At 37.9% G+C, this 25,839-nt stretch overlaps 1 protein-coding gene across 1 annotated transcript; it reads right to left on the bottom strand.

The window, feature by feature from the left end:
- Positions 1–8,523: 8,523 nt before the first annotated feature.
- LOC128855114 (uncharacterized) lies at positions 8,524–23,607 on the bottom strand. Its single transcript, XM_054089756.1, has 6 exons — positions 23,107–23,607; positions 12,628–12,873; positions 9,714–9,823; positions 9,502–9,642; positions 9,222–9,428; positions 8,524–9,058 (listed from the first exon to the last, which is right to left on the bottom strand). Exons 1-6 carry the CDS (start codon positions 23,493–23,495, stop codon positions 8,532–8,534), a joined length of 1,620 nt encoding a protein of 539 aa, XP_053945731.1. The 5' UTR covers positions 23,496–23,607; the 3' UTR covers positions 8,524–8,531.
- Positions 23,608–25,839: the final 2,232 nt, after the last annotated feature.

A 25,839-nucleotide genomic window follows, 5' to 3' on the forward strand; every position in this document is an offset into this window, starting at 1 on the left:
AATATAATTAATTTTAATAATCTCTTCCACAATAACAAAATTACCAGACCGAATTATTTGGTCATGCTTTTTCCACGAAATGTAAACAATTCAGTTATTTAAAGTCATTATATTTTTATATTATATTGTCTTTGCATGGTTTCCCAATTTTTATTGTGGTTTTCTGCCGCATTATCAAGCTATATAATACTTTTAATTATCACTTTTACTAAGTTTTTCTAACAGCCATTGAAATGACAAACCCGACAGTCAGATTTCAAATACAAAAAGTTGACACGCTCATTTGTAGCTATTTTTTTTCGTGCTAAGCCGTTAGAATTACACATTTGAACCCGGAATTGAATTGAAATTGAAAAATCTTCTTGATTAGTCACCCGCAAATAAAACATACATGCAAACATATAAATAATAATAAAAAAATTTTAAAAATAACACAACTCCTGTACGATAGTCAAAATTAAGAAAATAAAATAAAATTAATCAGTTACTGAACGAGCCAAAGTACCAACCGGTTGAAAACATTTTTTGTAATATTTTTTTTTTCACTCTGAAATTTACAAGTTTTCTGTTATTTCACACAGAGTCAAAGGTTTTGATAAATTGAAATTTAAATGATTACACTATCGTCGATATAAAAATTGAAGAAAATATCGCGTGGCTTCCTCTAAGCATAGCACACATACCCGATTGATATACATATTTATGTATGTAATTCGTAATTCATGTGAACATGAGTGTTAATGTTTGATGGATATAGAAGATAGAGGGCAATCTCACCTACAAGCATTAGGGCTTAGACATAATAGCGTAAACCTTTTCACAAATTGCCAACATAAAAATTACAATACAATAAAACAACAACAACTTGTATATACCACAATAAGGGAGAAGGAAATGGCGGCAATGAACTTTGTATGAAGTGGTAACAAAGTAAAGATACCAGCATTAGAATGAAAAGGAAATGTAGAGTATCCGTTTAGTTCGACATTTCTCATACTTGAGTAGGTTTAAGTGATGATTGAATTGTGAGACTAAGGGTGCTGCGGCATGACACTAATTCAGGTAAAACGGAATTGTGTGGTGTAGGCCTTCGATAGTAAGGCATTGGTCATAGCTTTAATCGAGGCAGAAAGCGACGACATTATAAAGGGTGATTTTTCAAGAGCTGTCTGAAAGCTTTTCAAAAAAACACACGTAAAATTCAGAAAAATGCATGAAATTTTTATTTAAATCGTCAGTACAGTCCATATAGTTTAATGTTTGAAGATTATTTCATGCAAATGATGACCGCGACTGCGCTCAAATATGTCCATCCGCTTAGTCCAATTTTGGCATACTCTTTCCAATGTTTCGGGCGGTATCTCACATGTAAATTCTTTAATGATATCTTCCAATGCGTTAATTGAAGCAGGCTTGTCTGAATAGATATGAGCTTTAACATAGCCCCTCAAAAAATAATCTAAAGGCGTTATATCGCACGAACTGGTTGGCGAATTGACAAGTCCCGAACGTGAAATAAAATGTTCATCGAACTCGCCTCTCAACAAGTCCATTGTTACGCGTGCTGTGTGGAATGTGGTACCGTATTGCTGAAATCGCAAGTCATGCAAGTCAAACTCTTGCATTTTGGGCAAACAAAAACCCCAAAACGATAGGGGTTATTTGACCCACCGTTTACACGGAAATTTGAGTTATCGATTGGCCACCATGAGACAGCACTCGCTCCATTACCTTTGGTTTGGGCCACCGTAACTGCAGATGGGCGCTCTCCAATCGTTTTCATCGAGCCTGGCGTCAAGGTAAATGCGAAATATTATCGGGAAAGTATTCTGGAGGTCGCTTTGAAGCCACGGGCAGACAAGCATTTCGGTGGCAGACCATGAACGTTTCAACAGGACTCGGCACCGTCTCACAAAGCTCGAGTGAACCAAGAATGGCTAAAAAACAACGTTCCGGACTTCATAACATCCACACAATGGCTCCCAAGCTCACCAGATGTGAGTCCGATGAATTATTCTCTCTGGATCATTTTGGAGAGCACTGTCCGAACTAAAAAATTCACCAGTCTCGAGGCGCTGAAAAAAGCTATTATCCGCGAGTGGGTTAAAATACCTGCAAGACACATTCGGGCAGCTTGCGATTTGGTTCTGGACCATATCAAGGTCATAGTCAAGGCAAAATGTGGGCATATCAAGCAAAAGTAAATTGATTTTTAATTTTGTATTATTTTCACACATTTTTTACTTTGAATTGAATAAAAGTAAATTTCCAAACTAAATTTATCACCTTTTTAAATGGTTACACTTCGAGTGCCGGACCCTGTATGACTGATGAATAAAAACTTAATATCAAAAACAACGCCAAGATCATCATTGAAAGGATTGCAAAATTCTTTCAGGGAACCTGTACTGGATTTTTAATAAACTACGTGCCTTTCAAAAAGAAACATAGACGCATTTTTTAATATTTTAAGCAACATGTGATCACAAGCACCAAGAAAATAATTCGTCTATTTTGGATTGGAGTTTCATTATATCTGCGGTATTCTTAACGACTGAATAAATCTTCAGATCGTCGGCGTATAATAGAAAGTTTGCACATGAAAAGCAAGAATGAATTTCATTTATAAACAGAATAAACAGCAATGGACGCAGAATACTACCTTGTGGTACGCCAGAGGTGGCGAAAAAGGTTCAGATTGAACATCATAAATCTATTTGCATTATTGCTTTACTGTGTTTCCATTATTGCGCGCAAAATACAAATGGCCAATCCTCGTATTTTAAATTTTTAACTTAAAAAATAATATAGAAATATTTATAGTTTACTTATTTTCGAACTAAATTGCCGTGACTAAATTAATTTGCAACTTTTATTTATTTATTTTTTTTGTTGTTTTTTTGTTTATATTTTAATTGACACAAATAACTTCACAAAGCGTATATCTATGTAATGTCCTTGCCGCACCTAAATGTTACGAATTCCTTTTCGGCAAATCCAGCCGGTATCCATGATCCACATATCTCTCACAGATGTGTTATCTGCTGTTGGTCATTGGTTAATATTGCCCAAACCACTAACGCATCACATCGTCATCCGTTGGTACGGAATTAGTCATATTTTATACTTCATATGCAAAATACTTACATATTCGTGTGTGTATGTATGTATGACTGTACACCTTCTAAAGATGTCAGTTTCGATATGCCACTCGGTTTTTTTAATAGTCCCGAAATTATTTGTAAGCAACGCCGGTATTTTCGGGATTTGCGATAGAAATTCGCTGCATGTGAAAAGGAAGCAGAGAAATCGTCTTTTCTGGTAAAAAATCATCATTGAAAATTACTTTGCTTTTTCAACACTTTTGTAGTAAAAGTCAGCTGGGTGTTTGTGTTCAATATTCAACTCTCTAAATTACTGAAATATTAATATTCGTGTTTATCAAATAATCGTCATTAATAATAGCATTTCCAGTTCAAACCTTATTGCACTGGTTTGTCTTGCCAAAAACGGATTTCTCTTCCGTGTTTTTTCTTTGCACCGAGCTTAATTCGACACTCGCTGGACCCGAACGGTACTTTTTTCCATTCATATTCCCTGAAAAGAGGAGTCTCTGGTGTGCAACATTTAAAGACAGAGCATGGCTCAGATGCTTACGGATGGCTCAAAGCTGCATGAAAAGATGGGTCGGGGAGTCTTCTGCGAGGAACTCCCCATCAAGCTGAAATGTAGACTAGCGGACCACTGCAGTGTTACCAAGCGGAATTAGCCGCAATTAAATCAGCATTCGCTTGGTTGCTTACTTCTGTAATTTCTGTAAGTGAGGTAAATATCTACTCCAACAGCCAGACACGAATTAGAGGCCTAGGCGTATTGCTTATGTGTTCGAAATTCGTCGAGAAATCGCTGATTACTCTCTCGACATTATCCAAATACTTTAATATTAGGCTCATTTAGCTTCCCGGTCACAGCGGCATAACGACAAACTGCTGGGCTGATAAGCTGGTTAGACAGAGAGCCCCGCGAAATTAGAGCATTGGTCTACTCTTGAAAATATGGCCCTCCAACTCAGCGACCTCTGGATTAGTGCGCAAACGTGAAAGGTCGCGACATTCTTCTGGCCACGGGTAGATCGGGCGCTGTCAAGGGAACTTCTAAAGCTAACAAAGCCGAAGCGCTCGCGCTGTTAGCTATCTATGCGCTGAGGCTTGGGATTACTTGAAGTCCTTTCTTCAGAAGCTGGCTAGAGAATGAGGTGGAATCATCTCAGCACCTTCTTCTCAGGTCTAGGCTCTCATCGGGCAAATTCAGACATCTGGACTCTCACATTTTTGATACACCTGCGGATATTGTGAGTTTCATCAGTGGTTTGAAGTGGTTAATATGTACAAACTTAATTATCCGCCGCTGGTCGTTATCCTGTAATGCAAAGCCCCTTCTTCCTTTTTCTCGCTGTTTGGTTCTTTTCTCTCCATCTTTCCTCTGTATGGCTTCACAATTTACGAATTTTTGATTCATTGCCCAATTGGGCCCCTCACGTCAGCAGTCATTTATCCTAACCTATTTCGGCACTCCTTAAGTTGCTTTATCAAATATTTACACGCTAAAGTATTATTAAAGGCATATAAATTCAACTGTTGCCTTTTGTTGTGTTGTTCGTGAAATTTATTTTCACTCTAAATGAAAACACTATATTTAAAACCCATTAACTAGTCCCGAAAACCAGGATTGCAGTAAAGGCAACCTGAAAATTCCGGGTTCATAAAAATCGATAAAATTTACATCCCGAACACCATCACACCTTGTCCATTTGTTACACACAAGTTTTGTCGATGACGTTATTTATATTTTCATATTAAAATTTTTATTATTTGTTTTGCATGCCTTTAATTTCAATTGAATTGTAAAAAGACAAAGCAATAAAGATTAAATTAAAAATAAAATAAAATGTGAACAAATATTAAAACGGCAAATCAAAAGAAATTTAAATAATTCGTATTGCCGAGAAACGTGATAACATTGTAACAGACAATTAGCACGAAAGAGCAACAACAAATGTAATGTTAAAAACAGCCATCGACAACAAGCAAAACAAACCAAAAACAATATCACAACAGTGCCAGCAATTAAAAAAAATCGACTAAGAGCAAAGGCGGTGGCACCAACCGCTTCAAGCAACTGGCGCAATTTAGTTGGTTTTGGTTTTCTGACAGCAGCAAATTCGCAACAAAGCAGCAAGTAACCACAGCCGCCGCACCAACTACAACAACAATGGCGCGTCATCAGCACATGAGCACAACAGCAGTCAAGGACGTTGAAGGCCATTCATCAACATTTTACATTTGTTATGATTGCGGCTGTTGGCATTGTTGATGCTGTGACGATGAGCTTGTTAGGTGGTATTTTTTTTTTTTTGTTGCACACTTTTGTTAGACATTTATAAAAATCTGAAAAGTCTGGCAAACTCACTCATCTTCATTATTTATATGCACGAGTTCATAATTATGTGTGTGTTAGTGGTTTTTAGGGGGTTTGCACGGAAGTGCTCATCTAATTTTTCACACCTAACCTCAGAGGCGTAACTTAGAACTTGGGCCTGTTCTATTGGCTTATGTTAGTCTACCTACGCGTATTGGAGTCATTAATTGTGCCGCAAGACAATATTTCAAAATTAGATTATACATTTGCGAGTAAAAATCAATTCAACAAAACTTAATTTTTTATACTTTTCTTACTTGTTAAGAAAATAATATAATATATTAAAGCATGTTTCCTGCTTTTAAGTTTTTCGGAGTTTAATTCTTTAAATTCAAATATCGAGAAATATTAATGTATAATGACAGACAAATTAATATTAATAATATTAAAAACAAATCATTTTAATATTTTTTAAGTAAGATTTGTTTTGATTGTAAAATATTTAGTAAATGATTGCATTTTTCAATTTCTTCGAACAGCAATTAAATCTGCAGAAACTCCGAGTCTAACGCATCACCGTTCGCGGAACGACGAATGGCGCACTGCGTCACTTTCGGAAGGCAATATTTTCCTCATAACTGATAGTCGATAAATGTAAGTTCAGAAAACTTTGTTAGTACAAAGCAAGTCAGAAAATTCTAGAGGAAAACTATCTGATACCAAAAGCTTTCGAGACATAAATTCCTATAAGAATAATAACATTCACCGCATTTCTCTTCTATCCGCAAACTGGAGTTTGAGGGTTGGGCAAAGTAAATATTTCCAAGCAGACAGGATTGGAATGAGGGAAAAATCTGTACCGATGCTTGTACCTCTAGTGAGCACAGATGGCTCCAAGATGCAATCGAGAGTTGGAGCGGGGTTTTTTGCTATATCAGCCAAGTTATCTTTTTTTTTAACTGCTGAATACTGCTAATATTTTTCAGGCAGAGCCCTTTGCAATCCTGCAGGCATGCAGAATACTTACAGAACGCGGAAGCGAGGGTGATATTAATATTTTTTCCGATAGTGAAGTGGCACTGATAGCAGCATATGATCGAGCACTTACGAACCGACCGAGTCCGACTGTATGAATGGTAACTGTTGAGGGTTTGCTATCCTTTTTTACGCACATTAACACGGTCATCAGAATACAGAGCTTCCACAATTTTCTCTAATCAATTCTTAATCGTAGGATTTGAGACTGCGATACAGAAATGATCCCGGCGACATAAACGAAGTAAAGGGTTTTCCAATAACAGGTGTTACAGGTGAATGGATTGCGCTATCGAGAGATGATTAACAATTTTTTATGGCCGGAATTTGATGGTAATGATGTGGGCAACATTTATTTTCAACAAGACGGCGCTACGTGCCACACAAGCAACGAAACCATTGATCTTTTACGGGAAAAGTTTCCGAACCGTGTTATCTCTCGAACAGGTGATCACAATTGGCCACCGAGATCTTGTGATCTAACACCTTGTGACTTTTTTCTTTGGGACCACGTGAAAAAGAAGGTCTACGCCAACAGCCTAGGGTCGATTCAAGATCTCAAAGAAGGAATTTGTGAGGCTATCGAGGACATAGGGTAGCCACTTTGCAATTCAGTTATGGAAAATTTCATGAAAAGGATATTGTCTGGTAAGCGTGGTCGTGGTGGTCATTTGTCTGATGTTATTTTCCACTACTAACGGCATACCTTCCTCTTTATAATGAAATAAACAACCGATTATTTATATTAAAAAAAAATGTTTTTCTTTGAATATCAAAATAACACCTCTTATTAAAAAACCTTTTAGTTAACGCCGAGGTAGTGAATTAACCTACAAATTTGCCAAAATACTACACACAGAGCCGCAACAGCTTAGCATCTTATGTTATCACAGATATCGTCACACGATGTGGCATGTCTGAATACTTCATGTTAAGAGGCTCTAAAAACAATATCTGATATCAGATATTACCGTAAGAGCCGCCATAGCAGGTACCTGCTGGATTTAGCTCAGCGAATTGAATGTTGTTTCTAATAGCGGCCTCCCCATGGTAGGCAATGGGAAACCTCCAAGTATATTTTCCATTGAAAAAGCTCAACATAAAAAATATCTGCCGTTCGGAGTCGGCTTCAAACTGTAGGTCCCTCTCTTCGTGGAACAAAATCAAGTCCGGTAAAGGTATGTTTTTGCCTACTCAGAAAAAAACACAAAACATTTATAGTATGTATCTATCTTTTTCTGGCGCACGCATTTCTTAATACATATAAACATTTTAAGTAGTCAGCTGATTTTCAGTGCGACCAACTCCCCAGGCAAAGTTTCTTATGGAAGAAACGTAGCCGGCTATGAAAAAGTAACATTTTTTGCGGGAAACAAAATCGGCAGAGGTCTTTGGAATGTCCGTCAGCAAATGCAAAGCCAGCCGATAAAGTGCTACGAATGTTTGTACTTATGCAATGTGGCGCAAAATTAATCACCCTATCGGAAGATTTATAAATTTTTCAACCATTACTGATGATTCATTTTGCGGCACCTTGTATCTACCTCCGAGCCATTTAATGAGAAATAAAAGCTCAGGCAACCAGTCACCTCTTATTACCTGATTTTGATCGAAAATTAGTCGCTAGGGTACTAAAGTGATGTGCTGAACATACACATGTATTTCAGTGCTTTCACTCTCTTTGGGTGTTTGGCCGAGTCCTCCACCTATTTGTGGGGTGCGTCATCATGTTTTTCCACAAGTGGAGGGACCTACAGTTTGAAGTCCACTCCGAACGCCAGATATTTTTTATGAGGAGCTTTTCTTGGCAGAAATATACTCGGAGGTTTGCTATTGCCTGCCGAGGGGCCACCGCTATTAGTAAAAGCTTTTTCAATTTGGTGTTTCATGCACGGAGATTCGAACCTACGCACTTTCGAATGGCAGTCAACAACCAAGCTATCGGCTGCATTGGCCACAACACACAAACATCCAACTAAAAAACCGATCAACCTTTGAAGTTTTCAGTTTAGCTCTCATGGCTCTAAAACCAAAAAACTAAAAAAAGAATACCATTTGAAAGATATGTAAGTAAGTCTTTAATACTTTTGGTTTTTGGCAACATCTTTCGTCATATTGAAGAAACACGTAGCCTCGTAGCGAAAAAGATCAGTAATACTAAATACATTCAAATAAGTTGAAATTATAGTGGTCAATGCACCAAAAAGCATCACCGACAAAGACACGGTAAGATCGCATTTCAGACGATACCAACACTTCAAAATGTGTAGCCAATATTTGCGCATACGCAAACGGCACGATAGTGGCACGCCACTCCTTTGTTGTTGTTCCAGCATCAATAACTGTTCCACGTCCGAATGCACCGGTTCGAAATTCAAGTCGAGTGGTATGCTGCCATATGAAGACTCCGTAGCGACGCGCTGATGTAGCCTTTCCATGCGACTAATACGACGATAAAGTAGTGGCGGCAGGATAAAGACCAGTGGCGCGACAATTGTGCCGCCTACTACATCCATGAGAACATCAAAATTAGGCACAAATTCTGCTATGAGCACTTCGAGGCCGACAACAGAAGAACGCAAAGCGATGCGCTTCCACGAGAAGGCTGAGAGAAAGAGAAGAGAAGAGGTGGAAAAATTGTATTTGTTGGTAACAGAGGAGATTGCAAATGACAGGCACAGGTATGTCGAAAATTTCAGTATTTTTTTGATTAATATTTGCAGTTGAGGCCACAAAATAAATGTAAATATTTTTAATAATACCTTTACCTTCTTTAATTTGTAGATAATTTTCAATTTGCAAAAACATCGCCGAGCTACCCACAATAATCGAAAAGCACAACTGCAGTGCGATGAGTATTAGCAAAACGTATAACGGAACACTCTTCGGTAGAGACTCGAGCAGATTATCGGCGATCATGGTGCCGAACTTGTAAGCCGCAATAATGGAACCGAAAATAGCAATGGCGCATGTAACTAAAATAAGAATTGGTATTAGTATAGGTGTATATGGTATTACATATTTACGAGTATATCATAGCAAACTTACTGGTGATGCCACTGAAGGCGGCCCAGTAAACTTGAGACTTGTGCTGCATATCGATTTGCAAGGTGAGTAGCATTGGATGAATGTCGAACTGGAAAGCCAAAATGCTGTAGCCATTCAGAAGCGCCAAGAACGATGGAATTTCTAGAGAATTAAAAAAAGTATGTCATACTATAAAATAAGAGTCAATGAACGATTCTCACATATGAACGTACCAAAGTTGACGCCTTCGAAGGGTTTACCCAACGGCATAGAGGCGAAGAGGCAAAACCACAAAAGAATCACAATCATAATGAGCACGAAGAGTGAGAAAATCGTCAATCCACTGCAAATAAAAATAACAGCTTAAGCAATGCAATCAGCAGGCATTAGAATGATATAAATGCGCACAAGCTTAACTAATTATTGCATAAAGTAACATAACATATTGAAGCATATCATATAGGATGATTTCCGAACTAAGCGTTATTGTAAAAATAAGTGCTAGTAAATACAAACAGCCCGGTTCACTTGATGAGAGGCAATAATTTGTATGGAATTAAATGGTTATTGAAGCAACCGTAGATATTTAATCGAGGCACACAAGGTTTTCTGATAATTCATGTGAAGACTGAACTTTTCTCGAAAATAAAGATGCATCAAAATATTACTCCATCTGACGGTATTTCGTAGCAGCTAAACTTAAACAGCTGTAATACTGTGCTCTAAGTGAACCGGACTGTATTTGTATGTGGCTATAATTTTCCGGAACCATTATTTTTCTTTTTGCTCTTTTTCAGGTAAGACATGGAGGACTACAACTTAAGTCTTGCAGTTATCGTCGCTATATGTGCAAATCACACCGATTTAGAAATCTAAAAAAATCTTAACTGCGAGCATTCATTCGTTCATAAGGACCGCCTTGAGCTGAAAGCATCAAGCGGCGACGCTGAGTCTGTTGCAAAATGCAAAAAACACGAGGAAAATTCTGACACTGTGCGATCTGCTGAATTTATTCAACAAGCGCAAGCATTATTGACGAGGATTCTTCAAAATCAGTTAGAGCCCTTGCGAGGGAACTTAAAGTTTCTGAGGGTATTTTCTGTCGAGTTGTCGATGAAGATCTCTGATATAACTCCTACGTTATGCGCAGAAGGGGCAGTTTATGTGGGGGCGAACACGATAACTACACACAAAGCAGTAAACAAAATTAAACACCCTAATCCTCTTGAAATAGATATTAAGGCTTTTCCCTGGCGAAAAAATGTTGACCAACACCATAAGACGAACCGCAGTCGGTTCTACGTTACCGGCACGACCTGTATTTACTATATATCCGGCCAAGGACTGTCACTCCAGCAGCACTTCCCGTACATGCATGGGGAATGTTTTTACTGCTACAATAACAACAAAAACAACGAACCGCAGAAATGGCAGATGGCAATGTTGCAAACCTACAGATGTTCCTGTGTTCATGCTCGCTACTGTTATGGTTTTAGGAGTTGTGAGCAACAAAGGACATGTCCTGCCACCACACTTCTTTACTCAATGATTTCGAGCAAATTCTGATGCATGTATCGAGGTTCCAGGGACAATAGTGAAACCCGGGATTGATACTGTACGCGGTGGCAGCCCATATATCTTTCAGCGATACTCTGCTTGCTCACAATATTGAGTGACTGAAAATTTCCATGACCACATAACTCCGAACTTTTGGTCGCCTATCTCCCCAGGCCTTAATTCCCTGGACTACTATATATGGGGTGTAGTTATGCGTGAAACCAGCAATCATCCTCATAATACCATTTCTTCTCTGAAGGTCTCTATTAATGCCGTTACAGTCAATAAATATGAATAAGAAGCATTTGATTCCGGCATGCAATCGTTTGCGGACCTGGCATGAGGAGGTTATTGCAGCTAATGGGAATTCTACTGATTTTATTCTTCTTCTTCTAGCATCACAGTCCTTGGTGAACCATTGCTTCATTCATAACCTTGTGCCATCAGTCTCTATCTAAGGCCACCTCCTTCCAACGCCGTGTTCGAGCCATCTAATCATCTGAGATTTTATAAATCTTTACACAGTTTCGTTTTTTTTAATGATTTTATAGATATGTAATAGCTTTATGTTCTGTAAAAAACTCGTGAAGTTTCATTCCATTTTGTTCCAAATAAAAGCTAAATAGTTTTACTCTTAAGTTGTCCTCAAATACCGTACGAAACCTGCACATACGGTATAAAACGTCTTGAGCACGTTCCATTTAAGGCACCTATGCCTCTTCAAAATATATTAAAACAGAGATTCCTTACTATGTTACACAAAACATTAATATCACACGAACCTCAGCATCTCAAGCGTAAACTCATCACACTATATCAATCAGATCATCTCAAGTCTTGCTCGCGAAATTTAAGTCATCAATATCTGAACGCCATTTTTTGTATTTGCTATTCGTCTGTGGAATACTCCCCCACATAAGTTGGTATTAAAATATATTAAAAACTCACTGCGTTTTAAAAGGCAGCTAACTTTGGCATTTGAAAGAAAAGTTCCCTGATAAATGCTTCGTGTATGTTTACTGTGAAAAAATATCATTATCGAATAGCAAAAAGTACTGCTCTAAGTGTCCCCTAGCCACTGTTACATATATGACCCTATATTTACAGCAGCCGGCTGGATACCGGATAGTAACTCAATGTATATAATTGACGCTTATACCCTTTATTGGGTGTTTTACTGGGCTCAAATGATTTTTTATGAGAAGCTTTTTCTTAGCAGAAATACGCTCGTCATTGCCTGTCGAGGGGTGACTGCTTTTAAAAAAAATGTTTCTATTGTTTAAATTTTCATGCATGGAGATTCGAACCCGTCCACTACCAAAAGGTAGTTACGCACCAAGCCATTCAGCTACCATGGCCGCCGCCCAATCAGTAAAATTTAATCCTGAAAAATCAGCATCTAATTTGGAGAAAGTTCACCTTTTAAGCAACTCGAAATGTCTGTTCGTGATGGTTTCTAAGTCTTTGCCCAATTGCTGTATGTAAATAATAATATCTATGATAAATATTTTAATAAGCAACATATTTGCATGCATTACGTAAATATCCAGTACATATATAGGAATTTTTTCACGCTTCGACGCCTCTTACCGCATATGTTTGGGACTGCGTAGCCACATCAGCGGACAACAAAATATGCCAATTATAATAACCCAGTAGCAAAACGAAAATGAGAATTCATCGTCGGTTATACGTTCACCGACCAGCTCTAGATTTTGTGCTGCTATCACCAAACTTGGTATGGCTGTGGCGAAAATACTGATGTCGAGCAAGATGCGCACGAAAAGGCTGAGGTAGCGTCCGTATGCCAAATCAGCAATAGCTGCATAAGGGTACCTGTTAAAATATTAAAAAATAATGACATTGCATGGGTATACGTATTTATTGTTTTGTGATGGAAAATATATGTATTTTTATATTAGTACTCTTTGGAATGCTAACCTGCTGCAAGACTCATACAAACAATTGATGGAGGCAGGCACACTTTAGGCAAAGCCTTAATGCTTTGAAAACCCTAAATGCCTTGTGGATAAGGGGTTAGGAGTAGTCAGAATTTTCAAAAAATTGGACTTTTTTTTGCATTTTCTTAAAGTATGATATCTTTAAAATATTGTGTGAAAATTTGAAGTGAATCCGAAAAATACTTTTCGAGTTATTCAACAATTAACAGAAAGCGCTCGGGCGCTCCGGAGCTCGATAGCAAAACTTGAAATGCGTTTTTCTCAAAACTATGTTTTTTGAACTGGTGATCACTGTAACTTAAAAACTGTTTAGTAGATTTTGTTGAAATGGATAATGTATCACAAATCTGGCATCACCCATATTACTTAGACTTAAATGTCATTTATGTCAATTCATTAAATACACATTTTTTCCCACTTCCTGGTTGTTCAAATAAAGAACACGTTCGAACAAGACTCTGCGATATTTTTAATAGGTTATGGGCCCAGCACGCTTCCACTGCGCCTGGATAGTTCCCATATAACCACAACTGCGAAACAAAGAAAAGATCTTGACAACAGAAGAAAATAGAAATCCATAGAAACGAAAAAAAAAGTGAAGTGCAAACTAAAAAATGAGTTTTTCGGCAATTAATATTGAACGTCTGAATAAGGAAAATTTTGATACCTGGAAAATACAGGTTGAGGCCATTTTAATAAAAAATGGGACGTGGAAATACGTGAATGGCAGCTGTATAAAACCAGAAGCGCCACCCGAAGCAGTGAACGAATGGATAGATAGCGATGCCAAAGCAAGGTCAGATTTGATATTATCAATCTCTCCAACCGAATTACAGCAAATTAAACAATGTCGTACATCGAAGGATATTTGGGATAAACTGCATTCGGTATATCAATCCCGCGGACCAGCACGTCAAGCAATGTTGCTCAAATCGCTCATATTGCACAAAATGACACCCGGTGATGATATGCACGAACATTTGCGAAAATTTTTCGACATTGTTGATAAGCTTGTAGAAATGGATATGGTCGTCATAGATGAACTATTGACCATCCTTCTATTGTATAGTATTCCTAACGAATATGAAACGTTCAGAATTGCAATTGAGACGCAAGAAAAACTTCCGAAACTAGAAATGCTGAAAGTGAAATTATTAGAGGAGTTCGAAGCACGGAAACGACATGAAGAAGCAGATCCCGAAGACGTATTGTATGCGAATAGACGTAACTTAAATAAAAGCAGAGGTCGACCACCAAACACAGCAAGGGAAGATCAACAGAAACAATCTTTCAAATACGCTTGTCACACATGTGGAAAGATAGGCCACAAAGCAAGAGATTGTAAATCCAAAAATTTCAAGCACAGAAAGCCACAACAGAGGCAAGAACAAAACTATTCGTCGTGCAAAGTTGAAGAAATCGTTTTAGGTGCAAGCAGCGTAAATATGAGTGGCAGATGGTGTCTAGATTCGGGGGCATCGTCGCACATGTGTGCATTGCGTGAAAAATTTCGACAGTTTAAAACCTTAAACGGCAAAACGTTAGCGTTAGCGAATGAGAGCTTTACGAAAATAGAAGGGCGCGGAATAGTGGAAATCAAATCGAATACCGGTTGTAATGTTACACTTAACGAAACATTGTATGTGCCGGACCTCCGAACAAATTTGTTGTCAGTGCCAAAAATGACTCAGCATGGTCTTGAAGTGACATTTACCGGAAATAAAGCTATTGTAAAAAATGCTTCGACAGGCGCAAGAATCTTCGTTGCGGAGCGGAAAGAGAATCTTTATTACGTTGAAGAACCCTTTGAATTTACAGCCATCGCCAACATGAAACCAACATCACTTCAAGATTGGCACGAAGCTTTTGGCCATTTAAACGAAAAAGATCTAAAGGCAGTTATTGACAAGAAAAAAGTTATTGGAATAAACGCAAATACGAAAACAAACTTAACTTCATGCAGTACTTGTATTCAGGGAAAGCAGACACAGAAACCATTTCAGAAGTCGACTCGTGAAGCCATGGATGTTTTAGAGTTAGTACACAGTGACGTATGCGGGCCGATGAAAACGCAATCTTTTGCTGGCTCACGTTACTTTCTCACATTCATTGATGACAAGAGTCGATGGTGCGAAATTTACTTTCTAAAACATAAAAGCGAAGTTTTAGAAAAATTCAAAGAATATAAACGTTTAATGGAAAATCAATCTGGTAAGAAAATTAAATGTCTGCGAAGTGACAATGGAACTGAATACACAAGCAATGCTATGAGAAGTTTCCTCAAAGCCGAAGGTATACGACAAGAGTTTACTATCGAATACACTCCACAGCAAAATGGAGTGGCCGAACGGAAAAACCGAACCATCGTAGAAATGGCCAGATGCATGCTCATACAATCGGGACTTCCTCCAGCATATTGGGCAGAAGCTATCAATACCGCAAACTATTTACGCAATCGCTGTCCATCACAAAGTTTAAATGGTGAAGTTCCCTACCAAATATGGATGGGAAGGACTCCACATGTCAGCTATTTACAAAAGTTCGGCTGCACAGCGTACATGTTAGACAAAAGTGCAAGTAAGTGTAAATTCAATTCGAAGTCCATAAAATGCATATTTGTAGGTTATTGCGACACGTCGAAGGGTTACCGCCTTTGGGACCCCGTAGCCAGAAAAATACGTCGAAGTAGAGACGTCGTGTTTGTCCCGCAACAGAATATAGACACATACGAAGAATTTTTAACGAAAGACATCGAAATACATTCGCAGTTAGAACAAACGAAAGAAAAGGCACCGGTAAATTTTCCCGAAAACCAACAACAACAACCCCAAACAACTGGAGATTTGGGCGTTCAAGCGCCACGAGCTCTTAAACGAGGTAGAGGCCGCCGAAAGAAAATTAAGATCAAGTCCCGCGGTAGACCACGGTTAGAATACAATATGGTACCAGTTTTCGAAATGTCATCAAGCGACGAAAATTCTACCAGTGATCCGGAAGCGGTTCTCGAAGATGAACATCACAGTACAGCATTAGCCCATAGTACCGACCCAGAAACCAGTAAAGAAGCCCTCTCAAGTCCTGAAGCAACCGAATGGAAGAAAGCCATGATAAAAGAATACCGAACGCTTATGTCAAATAATACTTGGGAAATCGTAGATCGACCGGTTGGGAAGAAGATTGTCCAATCTAAGTGGGCTTTTCGAACTAAATACAAATCAGATGGCAGTGTTGACACCAGAAAAGCTAGACTGGTAGCAAAAGGATTCACTCAAAGGGCTGGAATTGATTATAATGAAACCTTTGCACCTGTCGCTAGGCTAAACACCATACGGCTGCTAATGGCTTTTTCAGCAGAAATGGGTTTAGAGGTCCACCAGCTCGATTTTGTAAGCGCATATTTAAACGGAACTGTAGAAAACGAAATATACATGACTTTGCCCAGCGATTTGCATGAGATATTGAGCGATGCTGAAGCATCTCAATACACGAAAGACAACGCCTGTTTATTGAAAAAAGCAATCTATGGCTTAAAACAGTCGGGTAGATTGTGGTACCAAAAGCTAGATCAGAAGCTACAAAATATGAACATGACAGCATCGAAATGTGATCCGTGTTTATATATGTACAGAAGCAAAAGCACTATTGCTCTTATTGCCATATATGTTGACGACATAATCGTAGCGTCGAACAACAAGCAAAAATTAGAAGAAATAAAAAATGAACTGGCATCTACTTTTGAAATGAAGGATTTAGGCCCGATAAAGTTTTGCCTCGGGATTGAATTTAATCAATGTATAAACACAAAAACTATTACAATGTGTCAATCGAAATACGTAAGCCAATTACTGAAAAAATTTAACATGGAAGAATGCAAACCGGTCGCCACACCTGCAAACGCAAGCATAAAGCTGTCTAAGGCAATGTCTCCGAAAACCGAAGAAGAACGTAATTCTGCAAGCAAACTGCCATTCCAGAATCTAGTTGGCTCACTAATGTACTTGGCTGTTTCAACAAGGCCAGACATCGCACACATCGTAAGCGTATTGAGTCAATTTAACACCAACTACGGAAGTGCACACTGGGTGGCAGCAAAGCGAGTATTGCGCTATTTAAAAGGTACACCGAATCTTGGAATGACTTTCACTTCAACCAAAAACAGCACCTTAGAAGGATTCGCCGATGCCGATTGGGGGTCAAATATTGACGACAGAAGATCATATACCGGGTTCACATTTAAATTAGCGAACGGAGCAATAAGTTGGGAGTCCAGAAAACAGCGTACAGTGGCTATGTCAAGCACCGAAGCTGAGTACATGGCGCTTTCTGATTCAACCAAAGAAGCAATACACCTGAAGAGGTTAGTCAGAGAAATAACCGGCGAAGACAGAACAGTAATCATCTACAATGACAACCAAGGCGCCGGTAAGCTAAGCAAAAATCCGATTTTCCATAACCGCACCAAACACGTCGATATACGTCATCACTTTGTCCGTGAAGCTGTTGAAAGAAAAGACATTATTATAAAATATATTAGCACTGAAGAGATGCCAGCGGACGTTTTGACAAAAAGTTTGTCAGCAACCAAGCACATTCATTGTATACAAAATCTCGGAATGAAACTGATTTAAGATTAATATTTCGGGAATATGTACTTAATTTAATTACTAATTTAACACACTTGAGTATTTATAAAATATATTTGTAAGCGATGTCAGATTTGAGGGAAAGTGTTGAAATGGATAATGTATCACAAATCTGGCATCACCCATATTACTTAGACTTAAATGTCATTTATGTCAATTCATTAAATACACATTTTTTCCCACTTCCTGGTTGTTCAAATAAAGAACACGTTCGAACAAGACTCTGCGATATTTTTAATAGATTTCAATAAAATGTATGCTGCTTTTGAAAAACATAAAAAACTCGCGCCTTTTTTTCAAAAATTACGATTTTTTTAAACAATTAATTGTCGTTTTTTTTCTCGAAAATCTGAAAAATATTTCCTGAGGCTCCCATATTGTTAATTTTGACAAAAAGTTTCGATCTGGCACAAGATTATCAATTAATACAACTAATTTCTTTTGTCCGATTGATTTTAGATGAATTTCCAAGGACTTGTGATGATCACCGCAAGGGACTTCTGGAGAAACGAGCTCCACACAAACAGCGATAATTTTTTTTTTTTTTTTTTTTTTTCAAGTCGAAACATGATGTACTAATGCAAATTTTTTATTTTTGTAAAATAAAGCAATTGACTAGCAAAATAAAATTATTGAATATCATCAATTTTTGAGATCTCTGACTATCCCTAACCTCATAAACCAGTTTCAATTTAGGCATTGAAAGCCAACATTACCAAAGTGATTCACGTTTAGATACCGACCGAAGTCCTCCAGCAAATTATTCAAAATTGGTGTTTATAGATGGCCGAAATACAACGCAGTTGCGGCTAACATTTGAAAGGGAAATGTCACGAATGGTTTTACACAAAAATAATAAAGATTGCCCAATCAATTTTAAATTTCGAGGTTTTCTTTCAATTTAAAAACCAATACCCCTTTAAAATGAGAACATCAAATTTTCCAACTTTTTAATCTTAATTTTAGATAAAATTGGTAAGCAGTTTTATAGCCTATTCAATTTTAGTAAGTGTAAGTTTTAAGTGACGCAAAACTCTCGTTGAGGTGTTTAACATTTTCTTCCATATAAAAACCTTTGAAACATTTACTCGTATATGGAAAAAATTGTCAGCATTGATTAAAAAAGAACTTCTCATAAATAAGCGGGAAGTTTTCTACAGCTTCTAATTGAAAGTTTTGATGGAAAATTTTCTTGATTTGTTAAATGTTTGTGAATTTGCACAGACTTTGAACTTTGACTTATATGGTTTTTGTAATCGAATGCATTATACTTTTATAACAACAGCTGTACCCGGCGCGCGTTGCTACGCCAACAACTAAAATTAATTTAAGAAAAATAACTTTATAGAAAAATCAGTACAAAAATATTCAATTCATTCTAAACCATTTTATTGATTTTGTTTATTTCGAAAAAATTGTGACAAAGTTTAGTTTGAATTCGATGTTTATTGAAGTGCTGTGGGATACACAATATTTCTTGTTTCTCCATCTGGTGCGTAGACGAATAAATCAGAAGGTTTTCCGACACGCGAGCAAGCCACATAGAAGCTGTCCATGTGAGAAGCATGGATTCTCCAAATTTAATCCCCACACTTGTAACGATTGACCTTGTGCTTTGTTAATAGTCATTTCGAAAGCGAGTCGCACCGTGAACTGTAAACGTTTGAATTCGAATGGCATATCTGTCGGGATCATTGGGATACGTGGCTACAGTACGCCTTCACCTTTGAATTTTACAGTCAAAATTGTAGCCTCGATAACATTGATCATCATCAAATGATGGGTACGCCAATTTTCAATGTAAGAACGTGCGGCGGCATGTCTGGCAAATCAAGCGAATTCAAGAATTCAGTGGGATAGTTGACAACCTCGTCTTGATTCTCCACAGTATCGATGGACTTATATGTTGTCGTTTCACTGGGTATTCTATGCTGAATGGTGAAGTTGATGGTATTGACATCGATGTTTTTGGCAGCTAATATAGCACGCGTACTAGATCCTCTGATGGTTTTTGTAGTTTTGTGCAATGTTTGAGAAAACTTTTTGCACCAATTTGTCGATGCTTTCTGTGATCTTACAGAAGTTTGGTGGCAGGGTGAGACATTGTGTAGATTTATCATTTTCCATTCGCCCATTCCCAATATCCAATAATTATTTTGCAAAATTTCCAGCCGATGCATCCCGTTATAGTTGTACACGCATGTTAGTTTTCAAAGTCAATTTCTGTAAATGACGCCATAGAACTGATGATTTAAGACATGCATTAAGTTCATCAGCGGGTGTTGAACGTGGTATAATGGGCAGCGTTAATCGAAAATCACCAGACAATAAAATGAGTGCGCCACCGAAGATCCGTCTGTTTCCTCTCAAATCTCGCAGTGTACGATCAAACGCTTCCCATGATTTCTGTGGGACATTGTACATTCGTCCCATATGATAATTTGACATGTTTGGAGTACTTTTCCCATTCCAGAGTTTTTGTTGATGTTGCATGTTGGGGCCTCAGTGTTTTGCTATGCAGTTTCAATGCTGAATGAGCTGTTCGGTCACCATCCAAAAGAGTTGCCGCAATTCCAGATGATGCAATAGCCAGTGCAATTTTTTTTTCGAGATCGTATGGTTGCCAAAATTAGTGAAAGAATAAAAGTCTTGGTACCGACGCATCTATGAAGAACAGTCCACCGCTTTGTTCTGTGATTGTACGCATAATTCTGTCAAACTCAATCCGTTGCTCTGGAATCAACTGCGGAAGATTTGTTATAACGAATGCCCCCAGTTCGTCGTCAGAAAGTGTGTTTCTCGTTGCAAATCACGATCGAAAAGGTTGTTTGCCGGACGGTTTGAAGAAGGCATTCCCAGTTGCACCATTTTTATTCTTTGCACTCTTAAGTAAAAATATATTTCAAGGAAGTACTGTTTAAAAATGTGTAGTTCGGAAAAAGTGGCTCAGAAGATTCACTGGTTTACAAATTATTTCACAATTACAGTAGATGCTAAAACTTTAAGTGTTAAATAAATTTAACTTAGCCAGCGGCTTTGTGGCTTTTTATTTGTTAGGTCGGTTATTTTCATTATATTTTACGCTGACTATAAAATAAGTAAAATGAAAACAAAATCCACTTATTCTTTTGCGCTATTTTTTTGCTAGTGAGAAAATGAACAACGAGCAGCTCATTACGGTTAAAAAGTGTCTACTTAAAGTGATGAATCTTCATCTGGAGTGCGGAATCATCGATCAACGAATTTGGTTTTCGTCCAAATATGCCCTCTCTCTGGACAACCATTTCAACCTTCTTCGCTTAGACAGGCTTGTGCAGAAGTCATGTGTCTGCACGCCTAACCTCTGAGCATGTCTGCCGATAAGACAGTGCTTCGTTGGCTTAGCAGAAATGTTGTGCACTTAGCAATGCATTGAGAGACGGCCACAATTGTGAGGCGATTCTGCAGGTGGGTTCGTTACGCCATCTTTCGTTCGGCATTCTTAAAAAATTCTCAAAAGTCAGTAGGTCATATGTTTTAGAAGAATACTACAGGGTCCAGCACTCGAAATGTAACCAATTTCAGACCTCTCGCGCAGCTGGTGCACGGCCATCAGCTGTCTGTTAGTTGGCTAAATGACAGTCCAGGGTATTATTTACAAGAAAAAAGAAAATCCGTAATGGATTTCAAACGAAATATTGGTTGGACAATCGCAACCAATGATTGTTCGTGAGTTCGAGCACCTAAGAGTAAATAAAGTTTCTGTTTATCGCACCATTACTCGTTACAATGATACTTGAGCGAAATCCCCGACGAAGTGCCAATCAAATGGCGAGAGAACTGAAAATATCCTGACTTAGCATTCGCCGCATACTGAAAAATTATCTCAAAGTCAAGCCTCACAAGATCCAAAAGGCGCATCATATCACACAAAAGCAGCAACAAGTCAGACTTGAGAGAGCGAAAGAGTTGCTTCGCTTGGCCAAAAGCGGTTAATTTCCGAGCATTGTGTTTTCTGACGAGACAATTTTTCAAATTGAGCGATTCGTAAACTTTCAAAACGATAGGGTTTATTGCACTGACCGTTCATACGAGAATTTGGGTCATTGATTAGCCGCCAAAAGGCAGCATCCGCCACAGGTAATGGTTTGGGCGCTCTCCAATCGTTTTTATCGAGCCTAGCGTCAAGACAAATGCGAAATATTATCGGGAAAGTATTATGGAGGTTACTTTGAAGCCGTAAGCCGACAAACATTTCGGTGGCAGACCATTTTCGTTTCAACAGGACTCGACACCGTCTCACAAAGCTCGAGTGAACCAAGAATGGCTAAAAACAACGGTCCGAACTTCATAGCTTACTCACAATGAAGTTGCCATTTTGGAGAGCAATGTCCGAACCAAAAGACTCACCAGTCTCGAGGCGCAGAAAAAAGCCATTGTCCGTGAGTGGGTCAAAATACCTGCAAGTCACATTTGAACGAATCCAGAAAGTATTCTTATATTTCGCGTTGCGTAATTTACCCTTTTCTACGTATGAAGTGCAATGCTTATTGATTAACTTAAAATCATTGCAGAACAGGAGAATAATTTTATCTTTGTCTTTCATTTTTCATTTTAGCCGTGGTGCTGTTAACTGTCCGGTGCTTCTTTAAAGGATTTTCTTTGATATTCCGGCCAGAGCTCTTCATAGTTCGGAGTTTTTCTATCTTGGTCTCTCAAAATCTCTTTAAACCTTAATTGATTTTAATAAAATCTCTAAATTTGTTGATCATATTCAAAAGATCACCTATTAAAATTTTTGAATATTTATTCTATTAACTTTAAAATATGTCTACTTAGCCTATAAGAATTTGATATAATAAATAAATAAGTATTTACATACTTCGAGCAATCGTGAAGTTACTCATACGACACCTGTTCACTAATTGTTGCTCCAACACTACCACTTAACATGCACATTATTTGTTTTGCATATACATTTATTTTTTGGGCATTGGAAGTTCACTATAATTTTCTATGCCGATTAATTTACTTCTTTTATTTCAAGCGACATTAACAGGATAATTTCGCTTCACAACATTTAGTTTTAAAAGTGCATGCAGTCAATTCATAATTTTACACAGACCCTGTTGCGCTGCTTTGAAAACAGTAACAGAGCACTGCCGTTCTTCACTCTACCTATGTATATTCCCCTTCGATCCACCTATATTCCCCTTCACTATCAAAATAGTTACGCTCTCACACAATTCATTTCTGTAACTGTTCCACTCATTCAATTGTCAATTGTGAGCAAATGGAAGCAGAGTTCCGCGAACATTTTTTATTTTTTCTGAAAGGAGTAAGTTACTGCATATTGATCGGGTTTTAAGTTAAATACAAGCTTTAATATAATTATAAATTGACAGATTTTAGTGAATTTCCTACAACACACAGTACGGTTTTTCATTTCGCACCCGACTTCACAGACCCTCTTCCCCAAAACTCACCTACTCTTCTGTAGTATGGATGGATCGAAAGACTCAGCCATAATCCAACACTGACTGAGTAAAAATGAAGTGTAGATTTGAAGCACAATAACCGACAGAACTAAGGGTATACCGAGGAAACCCAATTGCACCAACAATGCTGGCAGCGTTATAAAGGGGAGTACACCAAATAAGTCGACGACATATAGCACAGCAATGAAGAGTGTTAAATTCTCTTTTTCTTCGCCGATAGTTTGCAAATGTGGGAGAGCACTAAAACGCGCACGCGACAGAAATGGTAGTTGATCATTGTGTGGCTGCGTAGAAGGTGGCAATGATGGTGGATCATTGGAGTGATAATATGCCTTCGAAGGACGTAAGGCAGGCTTATGACGGCGCTTAAAAAACATGGCGTACGACGTTTTAAATTAAATTAACGTTTATAAATGAATTGAATTTGATAATATTTCTGTCATAGCGAATTGACACAATATGCAGCCAGTTGGCAATGCGACTGGACGATTCAACTTGAAAGAGGCAACTGAAGCCCATTTTGTGTTAGAAAATTGCCGTAAGTCTTCATTCTCGTGCATTGTATGTAGCATTACCGTTAAATACACCTATCTATGTATATGTACCTGTATTTACTGGTATGTTTGTATGTACAAATGTGGTGAGTGTGCTCGGCTAGCACGCACTGAGATGTGGCAACTAGAAATGTTACTGTGTGTACTCAAAGCAGTTGATAGTAATTTGATCCTCCAGCAGCGATGTACGCTTTTGCACTATAGTATAAGCCTGCAGCAAAATAAATAAAGGGTATTTCAAGAGACGCACCGAGATGTTATTTTCATATAAAACATGTAAAAATTTAGATTTCATTTTTTTTTTTTTCAAAATACGTCTTTTGACAATTATATGTGAGAAATTACATCATTTAAATGTCCACCATGAGCACTACGTCAAGGCAAAATCCGCTAAACAATCGGTTCATGGATGTCTAATTGTGGACGACGTCACGGTATCGATGTTGAAGGTTGTCCAGCGACATATTCCGCTACAGCAGCAATAGTCTCAGCAAAACCTCTACTTTTAGGGCTACAGTCTTCTAAGTCTATCCTCGATAGAACCAGTTTCTTGAAATTGTTCACCAATTTTTAAATTGCCCACTCATTCGGACGATTATTTCCACCAAAAAAATCACGAATTTAGCGAGATGTTGTTCTTAAAAATCGACCATTTTCATAACAAGTTTTAACAGTTTTAACGCGTTGTTCTATCATATAAAATTGTACATCTGTCTACTTGACAAATGTCAAAGATGGCATACTCGACACCCAGGCGTCACTCTTGAAGGACCCTTTTTAAGTATGTAGATATTAATGTATATACATCAAAGTAAATGAAAGCTATAGCGGCTTATATAAGTAGAACTTACTCCACGCAAAGGTCAATAACACCCACAGGTATGTATAGCACAAAAAGTAGTTATTAGAAAATGTGGAACAGAATGCGTTCAAGTTTGAAATTCATTTGGAAAATATTTTCTTTGAAGATAGTTGGCCACAAAACGCTGGCACTTATTCCGATACTGATTCGGAATATAAAGATTGTAATGTATCTGGTGAAGATACTTCAAAGTGTGGCGAGGACGATATCCAAGCAGTAGACGAGATCAATTGCCAACTATGCAAATAACTTAGTATGTTGCACGAACTATTTTTCCTGCAAAAAAACTTTTCTTTTCTTATGGAAGATCAACTTCAATACGGAATTGAAAAGTCCTTTCAACCATGACCTGTCTGAAGAATTTTATTATTTTTTGTTGCAGAAAATATCCATCTATCCTCGGATTTCGTCGACGAAATGCCAAAGTCAATACGAATATTATAAAACAAACTATACGAAAACATGATCAGAAAATTCAGGACAAAATGGGAAAGTCTGTCCACTTGCAGGAATGTTCAGATGATGTGTATACCTATATGTTGACCACAGTCATACTCGATTTATACTATCCATAACACGAAGAGATTGTAGAACTATGAATACATAGCCCACTAGCAGCGTATGCATATAAGATAGGAATCTTGGACAGCGAAGAATGCTGGAAATGGAGGGAGCAGGGCTCAAAGGAAACTGTAGGGCATCTCCTTTGCAGATGTTCGCGTTATTCAAAACACACTTATAATATCCGAGGGCATCACCGTTTGATGGGTTCGAAGAAATCTCAGTAGTGGGCAGGAAATGTCTGCTCAAATTAACAATAAAAACAGGCACCATGCGGGAAGACTATTTCAAAACACATAAGTAATGAACTCCATCTTGTATCGCTATGGACCGAACCGGTCTATTCGTAACTGCCAATCAACCAGTTTAACCTAAACTAATCTAGAAAATACAACAAAATGTTATTAATTAACTTTTTTCTTTTCGAGTATCGTCTTTTTTTTTTTTGTCATAAATAAGGATGTGGACAATGAGCGGTCCCAAACCCATACAGAACCTTCGGATAATTTTGAACGCGCATTTAATAAAAGGAGGACTCAAGGCTTTGCAGAAGTTTAATCGATTAATGGAGGAGGTTTTATATAACAGAAGTGCAGGAGCAACACTGCGAAATTTAATTGATTCATTGTCGAACTGAGAGTAAAGGAAGCTCAACAAAATGTTAGCACCACTTGGGCGAAAGAAGTTTGGTTCATCCTTTGTGATACCATTGCAAGAGGGGAAAAAGAGGTGAAGGAAAAAAAA

The sequence above is a fragment of the Anastrepha ludens genome, chromosome 2 (genome assembly GCF_028408465.1).
Source record: "Anastrepha ludens isolate Willacy chromosome 2, idAnaLude1.1, whole genome shotgun sequence".
Taxonomy (NCBI): domain Eukaryota; kingdom Metazoa; phylum Arthropoda; class Insecta; order Diptera; family Tephritidae; genus Anastrepha; species Anastrepha ludens.

Excerpts from the sequence above, each read along its gene's own strand:
- LOC128855114 (XM_054089756.1), bottom strand. The coding sequence starts at position 23,495 with ATGTTTTTTAAGCGCCGTCATAAGCCTGCCTTACGTCCTTCGAAGGCA. Across the intron at positions 12,874-23,106 it reads TCCATACTACAGAAGAGTAG|GTACCCTTATGCAGCTATTG; the intron begins GTGAGTTTTGGG and ends ATATTTTAACAG. Across the intron at positions 9,824-12,627 it reads CGCAGTCCCAAACATATGCG|TGGATTGACGATTTTCTCAC; the intron begins GTAAGAGGCGTC and ends TTTTATTTGCAG.